The sequence below is a fragment of the Balaenoptera musculus genome, chromosome 8 (assembly GCF_009873245.2).
Source record: "Balaenoptera musculus isolate JJ_BM4_2016_0621 chromosome 8, mBalMus1.pri.v3, whole genome shotgun sequence".
NCBI lineage: Eukaryota > Metazoa > Chordata > Mammalia > Artiodactyla > Balaenopteridae > Balaenoptera > Balaenoptera musculus.
In genome coordinates this window covers 83,752,658-83,775,098 of record NC_045792.1, presented here as the reverse complement: position 1 = coordinate 83,775,098, position 22,441 = coordinate 83,752,658, and the positions used below count along the sequence as shown (strand labels likewise).

The 22,441-nt window shown below is 36.4% G+C and overlaps 1 protein-coding gene across 1 annotated transcript in view; it reads right to left on the bottom strand.

Annotated features, from left to right (window-relative positions):
• QSER1 (glutamine and serine rich 1) overlaps nt 1-22,441 on the bottom strand; it is a 78,102-nt gene that overhangs the window by 20,889 nt on the left and 34,772 nt on the right. Inside the window, 1 exon segment of the mRNA XM_036860373.1 lies at nt 16,209-19,907. Within this exon segment, the coding sequence (XP_036716268.1) occupies nt 16,209-19,907 (3,699 nt within the window).

Below are 22,441 nucleotides of genomic sequence, written 5' to 3'. Positions count from 1 at the left end.
GAAAGACACAAACTACCAAAAGAACTCAAGGAGAAAGAGAACATCTGAATAGACCAATAACAAGGGAATAAAAGAAATTAAGAACATCCCACAAAGATAAGCACAGACCCAAATGGGTACACAGGTTGGTTCTATCAACAGTTAAGTAAGAATTAATACCAATCCATTATAAACTCTAAAAAATAAGAGGAAACACTTCCCAACTCATTCAAGGCCAGTATTATTCCAGACAAAAATATCATGAAAAAACTACAGAGCAGTATCCCTTATGAATACAAACACAAAAACCTTCAGCAAAATATGAGCAAATATACCAATATATAAAAGAATTATACATCATAACCAAGTGGCTTTTATCCTAGGAATGCATGCTTGGTTTTAACAGCTGAAAATCAATCAATCACCATATTAATATAATAAAGGACAAAACCACAGGATCATCAGAATAGGTACAGAAAAAGCATTTGGCAAAATTCAGTATCACGAATTTAAACACTTTCATGATAAAAACACTCAAGAACCTAAAAATAGAAGGGAACTTCTTCAACCTGATAAAGGCCATCTACAAAAAACCCACAGCTAACCTCATACCTAATGGTAAAAAATGAGATGCTTCCCCCTAAGAAGGATGTCTGAAGAAATAAAACTGTATTTGCAGATGAAATGATCTTGTATACAGAAAGTCCTAAGGAATCCACTAAAAAACTATTAGAATAAATAAATTTAGCAAGTTTGCAGGGCATAAGATAAATATATAAAAATCAACTGTATTTCGAAATGCTTGCAATGAGCCATCCAAAAACGAATTTAGAACAAAATTCCATTTATAATATCATCAAAAAGAAGAAACTATTTAGGAATAAATTTAACGAAAGAAGTACAAAGTTTACATTCTGAGACCTATAAACATTGTTGAAAGAATTAAAGGTCTAAATAAGTGGAAGAACATCCTGTGCTCATGGATAGGAAATCTCAACGTTGTAAAGATGGCAATACTCCCAAATTGATTAAAAGAATCAAGGACTTCCCTGTCGGTCCAGTGGTTAAGACTCCATGCTTCCACCCGCACTGTAGGGGGTGTGGGTTTGATCCCTGGCCAGGGAACTAAGATTCTATATGCTGTGTGGTGCAGCCAAAAAAAAAAAAAAAAAAGAATCCGCATAATCCCTATAAAAATCCTAGCTGCATTTTTGGCAGAAGCTGACAAACTATTCCTAAAATTCATATGGAAATGCAAGAGAGCCAGAATAGCCAAAAAAAAAATCCTGCAAACAAAGAATAAAGTTGGAAGACTCACATTTCAGAAATTTCAAAACTTTACCACAAAGCTTTAGTAATTAAGACAGTGTGATAGTGGCATAAGGATAGACATATAGATCAAGAGTAGAATTAAAGTCCAGAAATAAACTCTGTATTTATGGTCAAATGATTTTCAACAAGGGTGCCAAAACCATTCAATGGGGGAAGAATGAAAACGCTTTTTAACAAATGGTGCTGGGACAACTGGATAGGAATGAAGAATCAAGTTGGATGTCTACCTCACACCATATACAAAAATTAACTGAAAGTGGATCATAGACATAAATGTGGAAGTTAAAATCATGAAACTCTTAGAAGAAAAATAGGTGTAAATTTTCATGACCCTACAAAGTAACAAAAGAAAAAAATAAGCTGGACTTCATCAAAATTTAAAACTTGTGCTGCGGGCTTCGCTGGTGGCACAGTGGTTAAGAATCTGCCTGCCAATGCAGGGGACACGGGTTCGAGCCCTGGTCTGGGAAGATCCCACATGCTGTGGAGCAACTAAGCCCGTGTGCCGCAACTACTTAGCCTGCGCTCTAGAGCCCGCGAGCCACAACTACTGAGCCTGCGTGCCACAACTACTGAAGCCTGGGCGAGTAGAGCCTGTGCTCTGCAACAAGAGAAGCCACCGCAACGAGAAGCCCGCACACCATGACGAAGAGTAGCCCCCGTTCGCCACAACTAGAGAAAGCCTGCGTGCAGCAACGAGACCCAACACAGCCAAAAATAAATAAATAAATAAATTTATATATTAAAAAAAAACTTGTGCTGCAATTGATGCCATCACAAAAGTGGAAAGATAACCTACAGAATGGGAAACACTGCTTACAAATCATGTACTTGCCAGAGATTTGTATCCAGGGTATATAAAGAACTCTTACAACTCAATGATAAAAAAGACAAATAACCCAATTTACAAAGTGAGCGAGGGCTTCCCTGGTGGCGCAGTGGTTAAGAACCCACCTGCCAATGCAGGGGACACGGTTCGAGCCCTGGTCTGGGAAGATCCCACATGCCGCGGAGCAACTAAGCCCGTGCGCCACAACTACTGAGCCTGTGCTCTAGGGCCCGTGTGCCAAAACTACTGAGCCTGTGCTCTAGGGCCCGTGTGCCAAAACTACTGAGCCCACGTGCCACAGCTACTGAAGCCCGTGGGCCTAGAGCCCGTGCTCCACAACAAGAGAAGCCACTGCAATGAGAAGCCCGCGCACCGCAACGAAGAGTAGCTCCCACTCCCCGCAACTAGAGAAAGCCCGCGCGCAGCAACAAAGACCCAACACAGCCTAAATAAATAAATAAATAAAATTTATTTTTTAAAAAAAGAAAGTGAGTTAGGGACCTATTTGTCCAAAGATATAAAAATTGTCAATAAGCACATGAAAGGCCGTTCAACACTATAAGTCCTTAGCTCAACGCAACTTCAGTAGATAATTGCAATCTCACAGCTATTAGGATAGCTACAAAAAATACAGGCAATAACATGCTAGCAGGTGTGAGGAGAAACTAGAACCCTTGTACCTTGCTGCAGAGAATGTAAAATGGTACAGCCACTATGGAAAACAGTTCGGCCATTCCTCAAAATGTTAAGCATGAAGTTACCATATGACCAAGGAATTCCACTTCTAAATTCCACTTTCTAAATAAATAAATCCACACAAATACCTGTATGAGTGTTGACAGCAGCATTATTCCTAATGGCCAAAAAGTGGAAAAAAGCCAAATGTCCATCAACTGATGAATGGATACACAAAATGTGGTATATCCACATTATTAGGGAATAAAAAGGAATGAAGTACTGATATATGCTACAACATGAATAAACACTGAAAACATTACATTAAATGAAAGCAGCTAGTCACAAAAGATCAAATATTATATGATTTCTTTTACATGAAATGTCCAAAAAAGGGCAAATCTATAGAGAAGATAGATTAGTGGTTGCCTATCATTGGGTGTGAGCGTGGGTGTGGGGACTGACTAATAATGGGTTTCTTTTTGGATGATGAAAATATTCTAAAATTAGATTGTGGTCACGGTTATACAACTCTACAAAACCACTGAATTGTACACTTTAAATGGGTGGATGTTATGATATGTGAATTATAATTTAACAAAGCTGTTATAAAAGGACTTTGAAGCCTAGAGCTGATAGGGAAGCTCCAGGTTGAGAAACAAATATAAAGAACATGTAGCACTGCAGCGGTAATTTTGAGTAGTGCTGATGAACTAAAATAATAACATATACAATAATAAGTAAATAAAACAGGAAGGGCAGTGATCCCCTTGCTTATGCTGAGCTGTAGGCAGCAGGGGTGGCTTGATCACAGGCCAAAATGGAAAAACTGTTCCCTGAAGAAAGTGAACTCTACCTGCCTACAGGAGGGGTTGAGAGGGAATCAAAGCAGAGCCCAACACAAATCCAGACCTATGAAACACAGAAGAAAATGGAAAAGCAGATAGGCAAGGGAAATGAGTGAACTACAGTGCTTGGCAACTAGAGTACATCTCTCCCGTATTCTAGCTAATTAGGGGGGAGGAGGGGCTGGGGGGGAGGGTCTAGGAGCTGTCACCAGCCAGCCTACCTGATCTGTATCCCAAATTAAAACTATCCTCATACATTTATATGACTCCTCCCAATCAAAGGGAGAGGCCTGTTGAGGAAATACAAATGAATAATCTAATTATCAAGTCACTCTGCTGTGTATCTTGAACTTATACAGCCTGTACGTCAATCATATCTCAGTAACAATGAGAAAATAATCTAATCATTCAAGATTAGATTACAGAATTTTATCCTAATGTAATATATTTTTATGCTACTATAACTATACATCATACTTTCTGCCTCAAAAATGTATATAAATGGAAATCAATTTTTTATGTCTTGTGACTGGAAGGCTCTATATATTAAACACTTCTAACATGATAATACTTATAATACATTATAATACCGTAGATCTAAATTAATATTTTTTCAAATTTAATGTAAAACAAATGTAAATGTAAAAAGAATGCTTCTTTTGAGTGGATGTGGCATTTAAAACTTACTCGTTTATGGACTCATGGGTGAATATTACTTATTGAGATAGGTTTTACAACCAGTTTTATTTCTGTCCTTCATTTTTATTGATAAAGGAACTGGGAAACATTGTTCTTATAAATAATGGATGAATGAAGGAATAAAAGGGATTTTATTATAGCAATGTCACTGAATTTTGAAAATACACTCTAAGTTACATGGCAAAACAAATCACATAGCTATCTATGAACAAAAACAGAGATACGGCCACCAGCAGACCCTCAGAAAAGGAAAATTGTAAGGGACATGCTTTAGTTATAAGCTTGTCATCCCAAGGAGATGTGAGGTGCAAGAAAGAATGGAGGGCAATATGGTAAATATATAAATAAACCTAAGCAAACACTGACTATTTAATACACAATTTCTTGTTGAGTATTAGAAAACAGAATAGAATTAAAATACGTGGGGGAATTCCCTGGAGGTCCAGTGGTTAGGACTCCGCACCTCTACTGCCGGGAGACAGGGTTTGATTCCTGGTTGGGGAACTAAGATCCCGCAAGCCACGTGGCGCGGCCAGAAAGAAAAAAACGCAAATATTAAAATACATGGTAACATTAAAGTTAGGAGGGGGTAAAATGGAGTTTTAGTGCTCAGAGTCTTTATGTTATTCAGGAGGAGAGTAAGATACTAATAGATTTTGAGAAAAGTGAAAATGCATATTGTAATCCCTATTATCTCCAGGTAAAGAACAGAAATATTTCATCAAAATCATCGGGGGGGGGGGGTGAGAGGGTAGGTAAAGATAAGAATGAAATAAGACTGACCATGTATTGATGATTACTGAAACTGAGTGATTCATAAATCGGTTAATTATACCAATCTTTGTAACTTTATGTTTGAAATTTCCGTAATAAAAAGTTAAGGAAATATTTTATAAAAAGAATAGCTTCCAAATTAGCGGAAGGAAAAACTTATCAATACTGTATGATGCTCTTTATGAGAAGTTTTAAAATGAGCCAAACAAAAGTATAGGGATACATACACAGGTGGTAAAATTTATAAAAGAAAAGCAAGGAAGTGATTACCATCCAACTCAGACAGTGGTTAGTTCTACAGATTATGAGCTGGATTTACTTTAACACTCAATTTATTTTTGAACTTTCTTGCTTTCTAATGAGTAGCATTTAACACCATACATTTTCTTCTTTGCCCCACACATTCCTGGCACATCCCCTTGGTTCCAAAATATAATGCTCCACTGTCCTAAGTGAGTTGTCATTTCAGCTTTGGTTTCCTTTTAAAGCCATGAGTTATTTAGAAGTTAGCAGAAGTTATTTAGAAGTTTTAGAAAGAAAAACTTACTTTTATTTCTTTGTCTCTTTTTTCCTTTCTGCTATTCTTTTATGAAATTACTGCACTGTGGTCAGGGAATATATCTTAACTAATATCTGCATTTACAAATTTATGGGAATTTTCTGTGTGTTTTCCTTATGTGTATCATATTTCCATATGTGAGTTATATCTCACAAGAAAAAAATGTTGTGAAAGAAGAGATATGGAAAATATACTAAAAATGCTAACAATAACAAAAAGATTAGTATGGCAATATTAAAAACCGAAATGAGAAATTAAATGTGAAAAAGAGAGATTTTATTATGCTAAAAGGAAATTTAACTGTAGTAAAATTTTAAACACCCAATTACATGGGTTCAAAACATCAACTACACAGTATTAGAAAAACAATAAAACATAGTTGTATACTTTAACACACCGTTTTCAGGAATCAACAGATGAAGCAATCTAAAAACAAATAAGGATAGGGAGGATTTAAAAAAACCTTTTTATTAAAGATTTAAAACATACATAAAAGTAGAGTATACAAACCCTCACATACCATAACCCAACTGTAACAAGCACAAACATTTTGATAAATTTATCTTTCTGTCATCTCTTTTATATTTGCTGGGATAGTTTAAGGCAAATTCCAGACCTATCATTTACTTGCAACATGTACATATACATTTTCTTAAATAACCTAATATCATTTATTACATTACACAAAAAATAAAAAGATATAAAGGACTTGAACAATATTACAAATAAAACCTATTAGCACTTGGTACTCATGGGATATTTATAAAAATTGACCATTTACCAAGCTACTAACACAATTTCCACAAATTTCAAAATGTAGATATTACTTAAGCCATATTCCTTTGACCACAATACAACAGGGCCATAAGTTAGTACTAAAGGAATACCAAAAACAACAAAAAAACCAAAAATCTACTGGGAAACAGGCAAAACCCCACTATTCTTAATAACTCTTGGGTTAAAAGGAAATCAAATGAAATGACAAACCATTTAGAAAGGACAGTGAAAGCATTAAAAATTGAAACCAGAGGGATAGAGCCAGAGTGTGGTGAAAAAAAAAGGAAACTTACAACTTGAATGCCATTCATTAGACAGCAAACAAATAACAAACTAGCCAGCAAGAGAATATTCAACCCAGGGAAGACAGGGAAAAAGAACTGATAAAAGCAGAAATTAAGAAAAAGTGAGTAAAAAATGATAGGAGCAAAAACAAAAAACAAAAACAAAAGTACATTGGTTCTTTGAAAAGAACCATTAAATAGGTTCCAAATCTTCCAAAAATTGATAAGGAAAAAGATTCAAATAATCACTTGGAACAAGAAAGAGAACATACCTACAGAAACAGAGGAGACTACAAACTTATGAGGTAACAGTATGTACAACTTTATAACAACAAATTTTAAAATCTAAATGAAAGAGATGATTTTACTAGAAAATATGCCATTCTTAAATTGACCCAGATAGATCAAACTATCAGGAAAAAACTAGAAAGTCCCAGATATATTCTTAGAAATCCCAATTATATATAATAAGCTTTTTCAAATTTAAACAAATATAAAAACTTTCCTAATTCAATTTGTAAGGTCACCATATTCCTGAATACAAAAGTGAACAAGATTAAGACAAAAAATACTATACATTCACTTCATTTATGAATCTAGGTGTAAAAATCCCAAATAAAATACTAGCAACTTAAATCTTACAGTGGACTAAAGCAATTCATCATGACCAAGCAGAGTTCATGGTAGAAATTTTTACAAAGAGGTTTAGCATTAAGAAATCAAGTAATAGATGAATGTGGGGGTAAAAGAAAGCAGATTTATCAGAACCAGCTCAAAAAAGCATCTGACAAAATTCAATGCTCACTGTTAATTTTTAAAAAATCTTAAGAACTTCAAAACATAAGGATATCTTCTTAAAGAGTATGGTATACTAGAAACTGACAAATATATTTCATAGTCAAACACTACATATTTTACTAAATATCAAGAAGGAGGCCAGGATGCTTGCTATCATTGCTACTATTAAACAACAGAGGCCTGAGCCAATAAGATAAGTTACCAAAAAAAAAAAAAAAGAAACAGATAAGTTACCATTATTTTTAGAAGATATAATTATCTGCTTAAGAGTGCAAGAGAATCAGGTGGAAAAACTGTTAAAATAGAAATTCAACAAAAATGCGAAACCCACGATGGAGACACAAAAATCAATCATTGCCATATATTATCAGTAACCAATGAGAGAACACTAAGGGGAAAATTATATTTAAAATACTAGTAAAACTATAATATAGAATATCTATGTGGAAAAAATGATAAGATATTAAAAGACATAAAATGAGATCTGAATAAGTAGAAAAACACTACATTCCATAAGTGGATGAGAAGACAATATTGTAAAGATAACAATTCTCCCTTAAAATTAATTTATGAATTCAATGTAATCACAATCAAAATCTCAAAACATTGAAGAGGCTCCTACTGGCCCGTTACAGGACAGTTTGAGCATCAGAAATAACGACTGTAACCTGTAAGACAATAAATTTTTAAAAATTCATGAAAGGCTTCTGGTGCCAACCAAGATGAAGTTAAGTCCACTAGACCTACTTATTACAAATAAAACTCTGGACAAAACATAAAATGCAACTACGTGAAGACTCTGCAAAGTTAGTAACTGCAGGCAGACTGGGGAGGGAAGCCCAAACTGAAATAATCTTTATATAGAGGTGTTTCCTCACTTTCCTTCCTCTCTTATCACCTAGCATTGACTAGAGGGTGGCCCCTATGCAGAACTACACAGGACACAGACAACATAAACTCCAAGAAAATCTGTCTTTCTGGACAGAGGAGTGGGGAAAGGAGCCCCATGCAAAGTGAGAATGTGGGGGGCCACTGTCATTTCTTTTTTCTTCTCTTTCTCTCTCCCAGCCCTGCCCCAAGGGCAACCCAAGTCACAGAGCTGCAACGCAGAGGCAGTAAACCTGACATTTTAAACCCGAACAGAAGACCTGTCTTTTTGGTGTACCAGAGGCACCTGGATGGGGCATGGGCTCCTATGGCATGAAGAGAGTAGAAAATGTTGTATGTCAATTATATCTCAATAAAGTTGGGGGAAAACATGTAGGAGGATTCCCTGTCCTTTTTTCTCTTCTCTCAATGTGCTGCCCCAAGGGCAGTCCTAGTTGTACAGAACTGTGTTAAAGCATAAGCAGCTAAAAAAAATCCAAGGAAAATTCCAGCTTTCTAGCCAAATGTCTGGGAAAGGGAACCCTGAGAGCTGGGCATGTAGGGAAATTCCCAAGGAAGAGAGAACTGGAGAGTGGTATCCTCTAATTCTGTGCATGAACCCACACAAATCTTAGTTTCATGCCTAAACTGCACATATGCAGAATAGACCCAAACTAGTATAGCAAAGTCTTTGAGATCTAAACTATAACAAACTCTACCATCCACCCAAGTTCCAGACTAACTGCTCCGACAGATCCAAAGCACCAGAGCAAAGGCTTTGAAAACTGAACTAACTTCAGACCATCACTCAAAGGTGAGACAGAACTTATGGTCTGACTGCTTGCTAAAACAAAACAAATCAACATTCTGCAGAGGATTTTAATAGAACCCAGAGTCTTACAGTATTGTACTCAAAATGTCCAGGATATAATCCAAGACTGCTCAATATATTAAGAACCAGAAAAATGTGACCAATCTTCAAAGGGAAAAGATAATTGGCAGATGCCACTCTAAGGTGACTCAGATGTTAAAATTATCAAAGACTTGAAGGCAGCTATCATAATCATGCTCCCTGAGGTAAGGTGAACATACTTTTGAAATGATTGGAAATATGTAAGTTCTCAGCAGAGAAACTGGAACTAGAAAAAAGAACCAAATATAAATTTTAGAATTGAAAAAAATATCTGAAATAAAAAATTCACTGGATAGGCTCAGTATCAGAATTGAGAAGGCAAAAAAGTCAATGAACTTGAAGACAGACCAACAGATATTATACAATCTGAAGAACAGAGGGGGAAAAAAAGATTGAAAAAGAAATAAACAGAACCTCAGGAACCTGAGTAACAATATAAAAATATTTTACATTTATGTCATTGGAGTCCCATAGGAGAGAAAGAGATGGGTGCAGAAAAAAATAACGCCCCCAAACTTCTCTAATTTGGAAAAAGATATACATTTTACAGAATCAAAAAGCTCAATGAACTCCAAACAGGATAAACCTTATCCAGACAAATAATTACAATCCTGAAAATCAAAGAAAAAGTCTTAAAAATGGAAAACTTCTTTGTGTTGAAAGGAAATGATACCAGAGGGAAACCTGGAACATCAGGAATAAACAGCAATTATAACTATCTGGGTAAATATAATAGACTATTTTGCTCCTGTTAAGTTATTTAGAATATATATGACTGTTGAAAGCAAAAATTACTTCTCTATCAGGGTTTTCAATATATGTAGAGGTAATATATAGGACAGATATACATAACATAAGGGCAAGGGTAAAGAGATCTCTATGGTTTTTAGGTTTTTACATTTTAAGTAGCAAAAATATTAACTAAGTGGATTGTAATCACTATGTCAACCACTAAAAACATAATACAAAAAGATATAGCCAAAAAAAAAAGAGATAAATTTAAAAATAAAATGGTAAAAAGTTCAAATAATTTTTTTTTAAAGATAGGAAAGAGGAGACAGGAACAAAAAAGGGGGGAAACAGAAAATGATAAAATGGAAGATTGAACTATATCAATAATTACATTAAATGTAAATGGTCTAAACATGCTAGCTGAAAGACAGAGATTATGAGATTACAGTTTTTTAAAAAAAGACAAAATTGAACTATATACTGTCTACAAAATACCCACATTAAATATAACGTCACAGATAGGTTAAAGGTAAAGGATGGAAAAAGATATACATGCAATTCATCAAAAGAAACCTGGAGAGGCTACACTGATAACAGACAAAGTAGACTTCAGAATAAAGATTATTACCAAGGATAAAGAAGGATATTATATACTGATAAAAGGGTCAATTTGCTAAGACTTAACAATCCTAACTGTGTACATGTCTAAAAACAGAGGTCAAAATACACAAAGCAATAACAGATAGAAATGAAAAGCAAAACAGACAAATCTACAAGCATACTTGGAAGCTTTGGAAATCCTCTCGCAGTAATTGACAGAACAAGTAAACAGATAATCAGCAAGGAGAAGAATCTGAACAGCATTAACAACCAACTTGATCTAACTGACATTTATACAACAATCCACACAACAGCAGAATACACATTCTTTTAAAGTGCACTGGAACATTTATCAAGATCAACCATATTCTGGGCTATAAAGCTAACCTTAAAAATTTTAAAGAATTGAAATTACACAAAGTAGAAATCAATAAAGGACAGATGTCTGGAAAATTCCCAAATATTTGAATATCTTTAAATATGATTCTAAATAACTCATAGATCAAAAAGAAAGCACCAAATGGAATTTTTAAAACTTTTGGAACAAAAGAAAATAAAAACAAATAATAAAAATAAAATCTGTGGGATATAGCTAAAGCAGGGCTTAGAGAGAAGTTTGTAACATTAAATGCTTAAAGCAGAAAAGAATAGAGGTCTGAAATCAGCAATTTAGGCTTCTACCATATGAAACTAGAAAAAAAGTACTAGCGCATAATAAACCAAAATCAAACAGAAAAAGGAATTAATGAAAATAGCAGAAATCAGTGAAATTGTCAACAAAGGAGAAAAATCAATGACACTAAAAGCTGGTCTTTTGAAGAGATCAATAAAATTAATAAACTTCTATCTAGACTAACGAAGATGAAGAGAGAAGACACAAATGACCAACATCAAGACTGTAAGAGTGGGACCCGTGCACTACAACTACTGAGCCTGTGTGCCACAACTACCGAAGCCCGCATGCCTAGAGCCCGTGCTCCGCAACACGAGAAGCCACTGCAATGAGAAGCCCATGCACCGCAATGAAGAGTAGCCCCCCACTTGCTGCAACTAGAGAAAGCCCACGTGCACCAACAAAGACCCAGTGCAGCCAAAAATAAATAAATAAACATTTTTTTTAAAAAGGCCATATTTTATTAAAAAAAAAAGACTAAGAGTGGGAGTCACTACAGGACCTACAGAAATTAAAAAGATAACAAGGAAATGCTACTAACAACTCTATATTCATAAATTTGACAACTTAATGAAATGGACCAATTCCTTCAAAGATACGAAACACAGTCAAGAAGAAATAGACTAGTTGAATAGTTCTGTCAGAGAAATTTAATTCATAGAAAACTCCAGGTCCAGATGGTTTCACTAGCAAATTCAACCAAACATTTGGGGAAGAAACAATACTACCCAATCTCTTGCAGAAAATAGAGAAGAAGGGAATACTCCCCAACTCACTTATGAGGTCAGCAATAACCAGATACCAAAACCAGACAAAGTCATTACAAAAAGAATACTACAGACTAATATTCATTGTGAACACAGATGCAAAAAAATTAGAAAATTGAATCCATCAATGTATAAATGAGATAATACATCACAGTCAGTGGAGTTTATCCTGAGAATGCAAGGCCACAGATACATTTAACAATCAATGTAATTTACCATACTGACAGACTACAGAAGAAAACTACATGATCATTTAAATAGATGAAGAAAAAGCATTTGACAAAATTCAACCTCCATTCTATTATAAAAACTGTTGGCAAACTATAAAATATAAGGAACTTCTTTAATGCAATAAAAAAAGGCATCTACAAAAACCTACAGTGAACATCATAGTTAATGGTGAAAGATTGATTTCTTTCTCCCAAAGATCAAGAACATGTTCAGGATGTCCACATTCAGCACTCTTATTAAACACTGTATAGGAAGTCCTGTATATTAAGACAGGAATGAAAAAGGCATTAGACTGGAAAAGAAGAAATAAAACTATCCTTATTTGCAGATGACATCATTTTCTACATAGATAATCCTATGAAATCTAATTTTTAAAAACCATTTTTTTTTTTTGGCCATGCCACATTGCTTATGGGATCTTAGTTCCCCAACTAGGGATCGAACCTGTGCCCCCTGCAGTGGAATCGCGGAGTCCCAACCACTAGACCGCCAGCGAATTCCCATTAAAAAAATCTTAAAATAAATCAGTTGTGCGGATTTAAGATCAATGTATAAAAAATAACTATTTTTATAATCTACTAATGCATAATTGGAATTTGAAAATTTTAGAAAGTGTCACTTACAATAAATAGCACCCCAAAAAACTTAGGAATAAATCTAACAAAGCAGGATCTATATGCCAAAAACTACACAAGACTAGTGAGAGAAATCACATGTGTGCATGAATTAAGGCTCAATATATTGTTAACAGTTTAGTGTTCCTCAAATTGCCACAGATTCAAGGAAATCAAAATCCCAGAAGGATTTTTTTGTAGATACCAACAGCTGACTTGAACATTTAAATGGAAAAGGAAAGGAACTAGAATAGGCAAAACAATTTTGAAAAAGAACAAATTTGGAAGACTCACACTGCCTTATTTCATTCAAGATTTACTGTAAAGCTATAGCAATTAAGACAGTGTGGTACTGGTGAAAGCATAAACACATAGATCAATGTGACAGAATTGAGAGTCCAGAAATAGATTCATACAAATATGAATTCATACAATTAATTTTTGACAAAGGTGCAAAAAGCACTCAATGGAGAAAGGACTGTCTTTTCAACAAATGTGTTGGAAAAGCTGGACTTCTATGTGCAAAAAAATTAACTTCAACCCATACCACATATCTTATACCAAAAAAAAAAAAAAAAAAATTCAAAAGGGACCCTAGACTTAAATGTAAAATGCAAAACTCTAAAATTCCTAGAAGAAAACAGGAGAAAATTTTTGTGACTATGGGCTAGGCAAAGATTTCTTAGGATACAAAAAGTGCAAATCATAAAAGGAAAAATGGATAAACTAGACCTTGCTGCAATTTAAAACTTCTGCCCTTCAGAAATATTTAAGGGCTGTGGGAATTTAGAGGATATAAGCACTAATTCTGCCAGGAGTAACTTCCACAAAGTGACTTTGAAGATGGTCTTCAAAGATAACTAAGTGTCTGCTGGGCTAAAAAATCAAGAGGAAGGCCTAGGTAGAGAAAAACCTGCCCCAAAGGAGCACAATTGTGACAGGGGCTCACAGGTCCAAGGAACAATGAGAAATTCAGTTGTCACAGAAGAGGGGAAGTGCAAAGGGTGGAGCAAGAGTGAAACATGGAAAGGGAGAATTTTTACACATTATTTTAATTTTTTCCCATGGAGCAACAAGAAGCATTTCAAAGCAGAGAAGTAACAATTGGTTTTCCTTTTTTATAAAGATAAGTGTGATGACAATGTGGAGGACGGACTAGTGTAGAGACTGATGGGAAGGGTTCTAATGAGAAGTCTGTTGCAATAGTCCAAGCAAGAGATGATGAGTTCTCACAGATGAGGAGGCAATGGGGATGGTAAAGGGAGAACTTCAAAGACCTATTAGTAAGGATCGGGTTGATGGTGGTGATTTTTAACTAAAAATGAGATAATAACTGTTGTCTGGAAGAAACTAGTTCTAGATTCATGTTTTATAACAGAGATTATAAAATGTTTGCTCTAGGAACATAGGAGGGAATATAACAGTAATTGCAAAGAACTCTGAATTGGGGGACTAGAGTGTAAAACCTTACTAGGATTAGCCACATCTGTAATGTTTTGACTCTAACAATGATTTTCCATTATGCTAATTTCCTTGTATAACAAAATGAGAATTCTTTACAAATGTTTTAGCAGAAATTTATGCTAATAGAATATTTGGGATACCAGCTGTTTCATATTACTTTAATAGTTAAAAAGGTAGTCTCAAATCTGGAGAGAAGCTGAAAAGTACATCACAAAACAAGGTTTTACTCATAAAGCACCACTCTATTCATACAAAAGAGGTAGGCAGGGGCTTCCCTGGTGGTGCAGTGGTTAAGAATCCGCCTGCCAATGCAGGGAACATGGGTTCAAGTCCTGGTCTGAGAAGATCCCACATGCCATGGAGCGACTAAGCCCGTGCGCCACAACTACTGAGCCTGCACTCTAGAGCCCGGGAGCCACAACTACTGAGGCCACATGCCACAACTACTGAAGCCTGCACAGGTGTGCTCCGCAACAAAGACAAGCCACCGCAATGAGAAGCCCGTGCACTGCAACGAACGGTAGCCCCCACTCACCACAACTAGAGAAAAGCCCGCATGCAGCAACAAAGACCCAACACAGCCAAAAAATAAATAAATTAAAAAAAAAAAAAAAGAGGTAGGCAGGAATACAGGTTCTAGAACTAGATAAACCTGAGTTTGGATTTCAGCTCTGTCATTTACTGACTGTATAGACCTGGAAAATTCATTTAGTCTGTTATATCATCTGTATATTGGAGATAACAAAGCACATCTTACAGCATTGCTAATAGTTCCTGGCACAGAGGTGGTAGCTATTTTACTGTTATAAGTACTTTTTTCCTTAGCATTATTTTTTTTTTAAAGCTTTTGTTTTTTCAAATTTATTTATTTTATTTTTATTTATTTTTGGCTGTTGGGTCTTTGTTGCTGTGCGCAGGCTTTCTCTAGTTGTGGCAACCGGGGGCTACTCTGCATTGCAGTGCACAGGCTTTTCATTGCGGTGGCTTCTCTTGTTGTGAAGCATGGGCTCTAGGTGCGCGGGCTTCAGTAGTTGTTGCTCGCAGGCTCAGTAGTTGTGGCTCGTGGGCTCTAGAGTGTAAGCTCAGTACTTGTGGCACACGGGCCCAGTCACTCTGCAGCATGTGGGATCCTCCCGGACCAGGGCTCGAACTCGTGTCTCCTGCATTGGCAGGCGGATTCCTAACCACCACACCACCAGGGAAGCCCAGCATGTTCTTTAAAATAGTAACTTTTATACTACTTGTCAATCATTTACATGAGGCAGTGCTTCTCAAAACAGTTCCTTGAAATGTTCCCTTAACTACAGAGTAAAGTGAAACACACACCCAAGGATTTGGGCATATACTTCGGAACCAGCACAAAATTTTAGAAGTTTTAACTTAATTATATTAATCTGCATGCTGCACACAAAAGAACCATATTTAATAGTAAAATGTTGATCTTTAGGTAAAATTAGCATATCAAGAAAATATGCCAGTTTATATAACAACATGGCCCTCAATACAATGCCTCATATCCATGAGCCACTTCAAAATGTCTCAGGTTAGAAAAGTGTGGATAGTGCACTATGTAAATTATGTTGCATGTGGTAAAAAGCTGAGAAAAACCAGAACTACTCAGCCTAAAACCCAGAACTTTCCTATAGGCAAGGAAAATTTAAAAAAGTAAGTCTCTAAGATACCTACCCTTGCATTTTGGCCTGCTTCAAGCTAAGAAAGCATAAAACTTGGTATAGAGCCAGAAAAATTAAAGTGGAAAGCCATAATTATGAATCTAAATTTTAAAACTTTACCTGTTTTCTTCTTTTTATCAGAAGTGGCATCCGAAGTATTTACGGTAGTAGAGGTGCTTTTATAAATATCACGACTGCATACTCCAGGATCATCTTCATCAGAAGAAAGTGAAGATAAATGTTCCGAGTTTTTAAGCTCGTTATCAGCTTTTTCTGACGGACTGTTACCCCCAGTTTCAGACACTAAAGTTGTGGGTGTTGCAGATGCAGTCTTTGGAAGTGGTGGGGGACAAAATGTACGAACAGTCTGGGTTCCTGGTCGTCTAGTCCTGTTAGGCATCCGTACAGCAAGAGTGGAAAACTGCTGCTTGGGCCCAGATTTCAGAAAATCTAAGAAAGAGGCAATGAATCCGGTTTTGACTTCTGGCTGTTTTTCCTCTACTTCTTTGATCTTCTGTCTCATTTTTTCTTGATGCTGATAACCATCATGGCAGCTTTCCGAGGAAGGGGGAGTATACGGCAAATATATATCTGCTCCCCTTGGATTCTGTCGTTTGCCTTGGGCAGGTCTTTTCAGCTGTTTTTGATTACTGTTGTCTTCCTCTTTAGTTTGCCCTTTTCCTTTAGTTTTCTTCTTCTGAAGGTTAAAATGCATTAAATCTTGGTTTTCCTCTTCAATCTTGACGCTGATTGGCTCCCCAGGTTGGGCCATGGCCAACAGTGCAAGTGTACTCCTAGTCGGGTTCATTGACACACCACTGTCATCACCCCCTAAAGTGAATTCACTCTCCGATGTAGCACTCTCTCCACTTATACTTCTACTACTAGAAACAAACTCTTGATTTCTGTTATTATTTAATATACTATCAACAGGTACTTCGCTATCTTCTTCAGGTTCATGATTGGTAGCAGACTGTTTCTTGAATGGGCCAGAACTTTGCTCCTGGACTTCATGACCTGGCCCAACCACTGGTGAAGTTACTTTAGAAGCTTTATTTTGACCAGGTGTTTCAATGTGCTGTGGATCAAGAGTCATCTTTGACTGAAGAGTAGGTACTGGTGAAAGGTTTACAGTAACTTGATTTCCATTTAAGGAAATATCATTTATATTCGGTGGCTTTCCTACTGTAGCTGCTATGGAGTTAAAATCTGACGTCACATGCCTGACATCTAATGATTGCTGAAAATGAGATTTAGAATCACCATCTTCAACAGCAGGAATGGTTTCATTTGAAGTTGACTTGGAAAAATCAGAAGGTGTGACCCCACAAGCTGCTGCTGTAGCTGCTAAGATATCATCTACATTTGATAAAATATTTCTTTCATCACTGAGGAGCATTGCCTCTGGGAAACATATTGATCCAAGAGAAACAAAATGATTCTTTGAATCATGTTGATTTGTTTCACTAAAATGGCCCTTTGTTGTTAGATGTTGTTGTAATGGTTTTGAAGACTCAGAGAGGTCCATTTTCATAATTTCAGAATTTTGAGGATGGAGTTGCTGCTGAGAATGATCGCCATTGCTCTGAATAATATGACCATCCATTTGAAGGAAAGGATGTACTATTTGTTGAGGACTTTGAACACGCTGTACTTGTAGAGATGCCTTTACTTGTCCTAAACTGGCCTGTAGTATTGACTGCTGAAGAATTTGTAAATCACAGGCAGAATCTAAAAGGACCTGTGTATTAGGAAGAGATGCCTGATGGCCATGCCCTAAAGCATTATTTGGAATTTGAATCTGAGATGAGGCATTAATTATTTGATCATGCTGCTCCTGGACCTTGGCTTCATGTACCTTCTGTATAAGAGAATGCTGCTGGTTTAGGTCTTTAGTATTCAGCCTTATTTGTGGAGTTTGCATTAAATTAGTTGTCTTCTTTATATCAAGGGTTGCTGCATTATTGACTTGGCCAACTTGTTGGTTAAGCTGTGCCACTGAACCAACTATGTTTTCTTCTTTTTTTGGCCCTTGTAGAACAATCCCAACAACTTGATCTTCAAGATGGGAATTACTTCTGATTATGCTCTGGGAATATCTGTCATCTGTCTTTGACACCTTATAAGCTGACTCTGGAACATTAATTTCCCCATCAGATAGCCTTTGGGTTGATGACTCAAGAGATACTTGCGGCTGTAATACCTGTAACTCTTGCATTGGAAAATCATCCTCTTGCTTTGAAGATGTATACACATTTGAGTCAAGTTTTCTTTCAGCGTAAGACTTTGGATCAGGGGAAGGTATGTTATTCTGTAATGTCTGACAATGAGTAGAGGACGCAAAAGATGATGACTGGACAACAGGCAAAAACTTTTGGGACTGGGGAGATGATGACCCTTGAGTCTGAGCATTTTGGGAAGAATGCATAGAAATATAATTCTGAGTTGGGCTAGAATCTGGCATATTCTGAGCCCGAGAGGCAGAAGAATAAGAAAGAGAAGGGGCTGTTAATGTTAGGGTCTGCCCTGAAGCATAGCTTTCTGAAGGACTAACAACTGACAAAACTTGTGACTGAGATGAATAACTAACCTGTGTCTGACTAACTGGTGATAAACCCTGAGAGTGACCAGATGAGTAACTCTGAGACTGGCTAACTGAAGATAGATCTCTTGTTTGAGCAGGGTAATTCTCATTTGTAACTGAAGATAATACCTCTTGCTGATCAGAAGAATAATTAAGTGTTGGATTTTCAGAAGTTATAGTCTGAGATGACCCAGAAAAAGTCAATGTTTTATATAAGGATGGCAACTTCTCAACTTTGCTGGACCTATAAACATGTGAATGAACAATAGATGGCACATTATGTGGCTGTACTAAACCATAATTTTGAGACTGACTAACTGATAAAAGGCTTGGTAGCTGCGCTGTAGAATAAATTTGTGCTTGGCCTGATATTACAGAACTCTGGTTATGTAAAGGTTTGGAATAGCTTAGTGTTTGCACAGGAGGAATTATACTTTGAGGTTTGGGGGACTTGGTTGATGTTAGTGGTTGTTTTGTAGAACAGCTTTTTACTTTTGTAGTAGAAGGAGGATACCCTGATGATGGAATTGCAGATGAATAGGACTGAGCAAGTTCCACTGAGACCTGGGAGGTCTTCTGTTGCAATCCTCCATTGCTCACCTGAGTAGAATCTCCAATTGGGTTACAGGATAAAGATGACTGCCTGCTTGTTTCCTGAAAATTAACCACACTTGCATTTGATAGATAACCATGTAAGGAATGCTGTGAACCAGTCAGTTGTGCCTGAATAGACTGGGTACCTGAAGGCCGCTGATGGTGTTTAATAACACTACATTCTCGAAGAAGAGCTCTTTCAATGGAAGCAGTAGAACTAGTAAAGAGAGTTGAACCGTAGGCTTGAGGAGTTTGCTGGGCTCCTCCAAGTGCTGAAGGCAACAAACTAAATTGAGGTTGTAGAAGATGGGGTGCAGACTCTTGAGCTGAGCGGTATGTTGAAGACTGAGGTGGTATGCTGTTACTTATCGCAGAACTGCCCAGGCGCTCAAATGCCAAAGCGGTTGGAACAGTTCCCTGGGAAGTCTTGATTTGCAGCAAAGGATCATGAGGATTTAAAATTCCATTTGATGTAGTGTTAAAAGTTGAATCCTGAAGCACCAAAGGTGAGGTGGTGGCAAAGTTTCTATTGCTGAAGGTGGTGGGATGCTGATAAGCAGAGAGGGCAGAGGGTGGAAGTGCTCCAGTGGTTGGCAAAGGTCCAGTAACAAACAGCTCAGTTGCTGCTGAGGAATGCATACCTACGAAAAGAAAACAAATATGCTCATGCAGTTACAGCACAAACACTTATATCTGCTTTCATAATACAGACTTATAAAACTTATATGACCTTCAATCCATCAAAATCTCTTTAAAACTGAAAAGCCTGACAAATTAGTTCTGCACATAAATTTTCAAAAATACATTTCAAAATAGCTAGCTTTCATAAGGCAGGAACAAAATTACAAAGGTATCAGCAATTCATATGTATGATTGTTACATAAATATGAGATTATACATATATATAGTCAGATAAGGTCATTTGATAATTAAGAAAACAGTAAAAATGTACATAATCTCTAATGATTAATTTCCCTTGAAATCCCAATGCAAAATACCAATGGACAAACTAAAATGTTCATAACATTAAAATTGAAACTGAATTGCCTACATTTAACGTAATAAATCTGAAATAGTGAGATTAACAGTGCAAAGTTTCTTTTATCAAAATAAATGCATTTAAAAAATTCCTTGCATTTCAAGTTTTGACTTCCTATGAACAACTTCTAATAACAATAGATGCATGCTTATCAAAAAAAGCTAATCAGAAATTAATAAAGCACTGTCAAGAAGAGAGTATTAACATTTCAGGACAGCATTCTTGCCACATACAGCAAAAGTAAAAACATGTTATACCCTTGCGATCCAAAAGTTCCACTTCTAGAAATTTACCCTATGGAAATAAGTGGACACAAAGATTCAAACAAGATATTCATTATAGTTACTGTGAATAACAGGTAGAAACAACCTAAATATCCATCAACAGGAGACTGGTAAAATAATTATGGCATATCCTAATAATACTGATGCTATAAACATTGCTTAGGTGGATATACAAAAAAAGTTTTGATGTACAAAGATATTAAAGAAGAGTAAATACCAAACTGTTAACTCTTCTCTAAAAAGGGGGACTGTAATTAGGAACTATCACTTTCCATTTTATACACTTTTTTATTGTTTACATTAAAAAAATTTTATCTTATATTGGAGCACCATTGATTAACAATGTTGTGTTAGTTTCAGGTGTACAACAAAATGATTCAGTTATACATATACATGTAGCTATTCTTTTTCAAATTCTGTTCCTATTTAGGTTATTAACAGAACATTGAGCAGCATTCCCTTTGCTGTACAGTAGGTCCTTGTTGGTTATCTATTTTAAATATAGCAGTGTGTACATGTCAATCCCAAACTCCAAGTCTATCCCTCCCCTCTACTCTTCCCCCCGGTAACCATAAGTTCGTTCTCTAAGTCTGTTTACACATTTTTTAGTGAATTTCCATTAAAAAAAATTCTTTTTCATTTTGGCAAAATTGGGGAAAAAAGATTCTCTGGCCCTTTTCAAAAATATTCTTCTTTCACCTCTTTCCATTAAATGTCAAAAAAGTGGGAATTCCCTGGAGGTCCAGTGGTTAGGACTCGGCACTTTCACTGCTGGGGCCCAGGTTCAATCCCTGGTCAGGAAACTGAGATCCCACAAGCCTCGCAATGCAGACAGAAAAAGGATTACCGTTACAAGGACAGAAAATATCTAGCTACTCTTGAAGGAATAAATAGTGCTTAGAATTAATGTTTAAAATAATGTAATTATAGAAACTGAGATAGAAAGTCTAACTAAATACATGTAATGTAAAATTATTCCAGGAAGCAAAAAATAAAGCTATTGTGTAGTTTTATTTTTTTAATATTTATTTATTTATTGGGCTGCATTGGGTCTTAGTTGCAGCACATGGGATCTTTTGTTGTGGCGCATGGGCTTCTCTCTAGTTGTGGCACGTGGGCTCCAGAGCGTGCAGGCTCAGCAGTTGTGGCCCGCGGGCTCTCTAGTTGTGGTGTGCGGGCTTAGTTGCCCAAGCAGGGATTGAACCCGCATCCCCTGCGTTGGAAGGCGGATTCTTAACCATTGGACCACCAGGGAAGTCCCTTATTGTGTTTTTTAATATTGCTTTATTTCATACTAAAACATTGTTTCTTTGGAAGCAGAAAAAATGTTTCTAAGACATACGGAGAAGCTCTATTAATGGAGTTTACATCAGAATGTAAAATATTATTTCCTATAGCTATTACTTAAAAATATATTCTTTAAAATGAAACCTTAAAAAAAACCTAACCTTTCTGTCATCCTGCAAAGAATAAAAAAATATACAAACAATTTTGGCGGGGGGAAACAGTTGAAAAATGAAATAAGAAAAATAAAATAGAAAACTACATAATAGGACTTCCCTGGTGGTACAGTGGTTGAGAATCCGCCTGCCAGTGCAGGGGACATAGTTCGAGCCCTGGTCCGGGGAAGATCCCACATGCCACAGAGCAACTAAGCCTGTGCGCTGCAACTACTGAAGCCCACACACCTGGAGCCCGTGCTCCACAACAAGAGAAGCCACCGCAATGAGAAGCCCGCGCACCGCAACAAAGAGTAGCCCCCGCTCACCCCAACCAGAGAAAAAGCCCGTGCACAGCAACGAAGACCCAACGCAGCCAAAAATAAAAATAAATAAATAAAATTTAAAAAGAA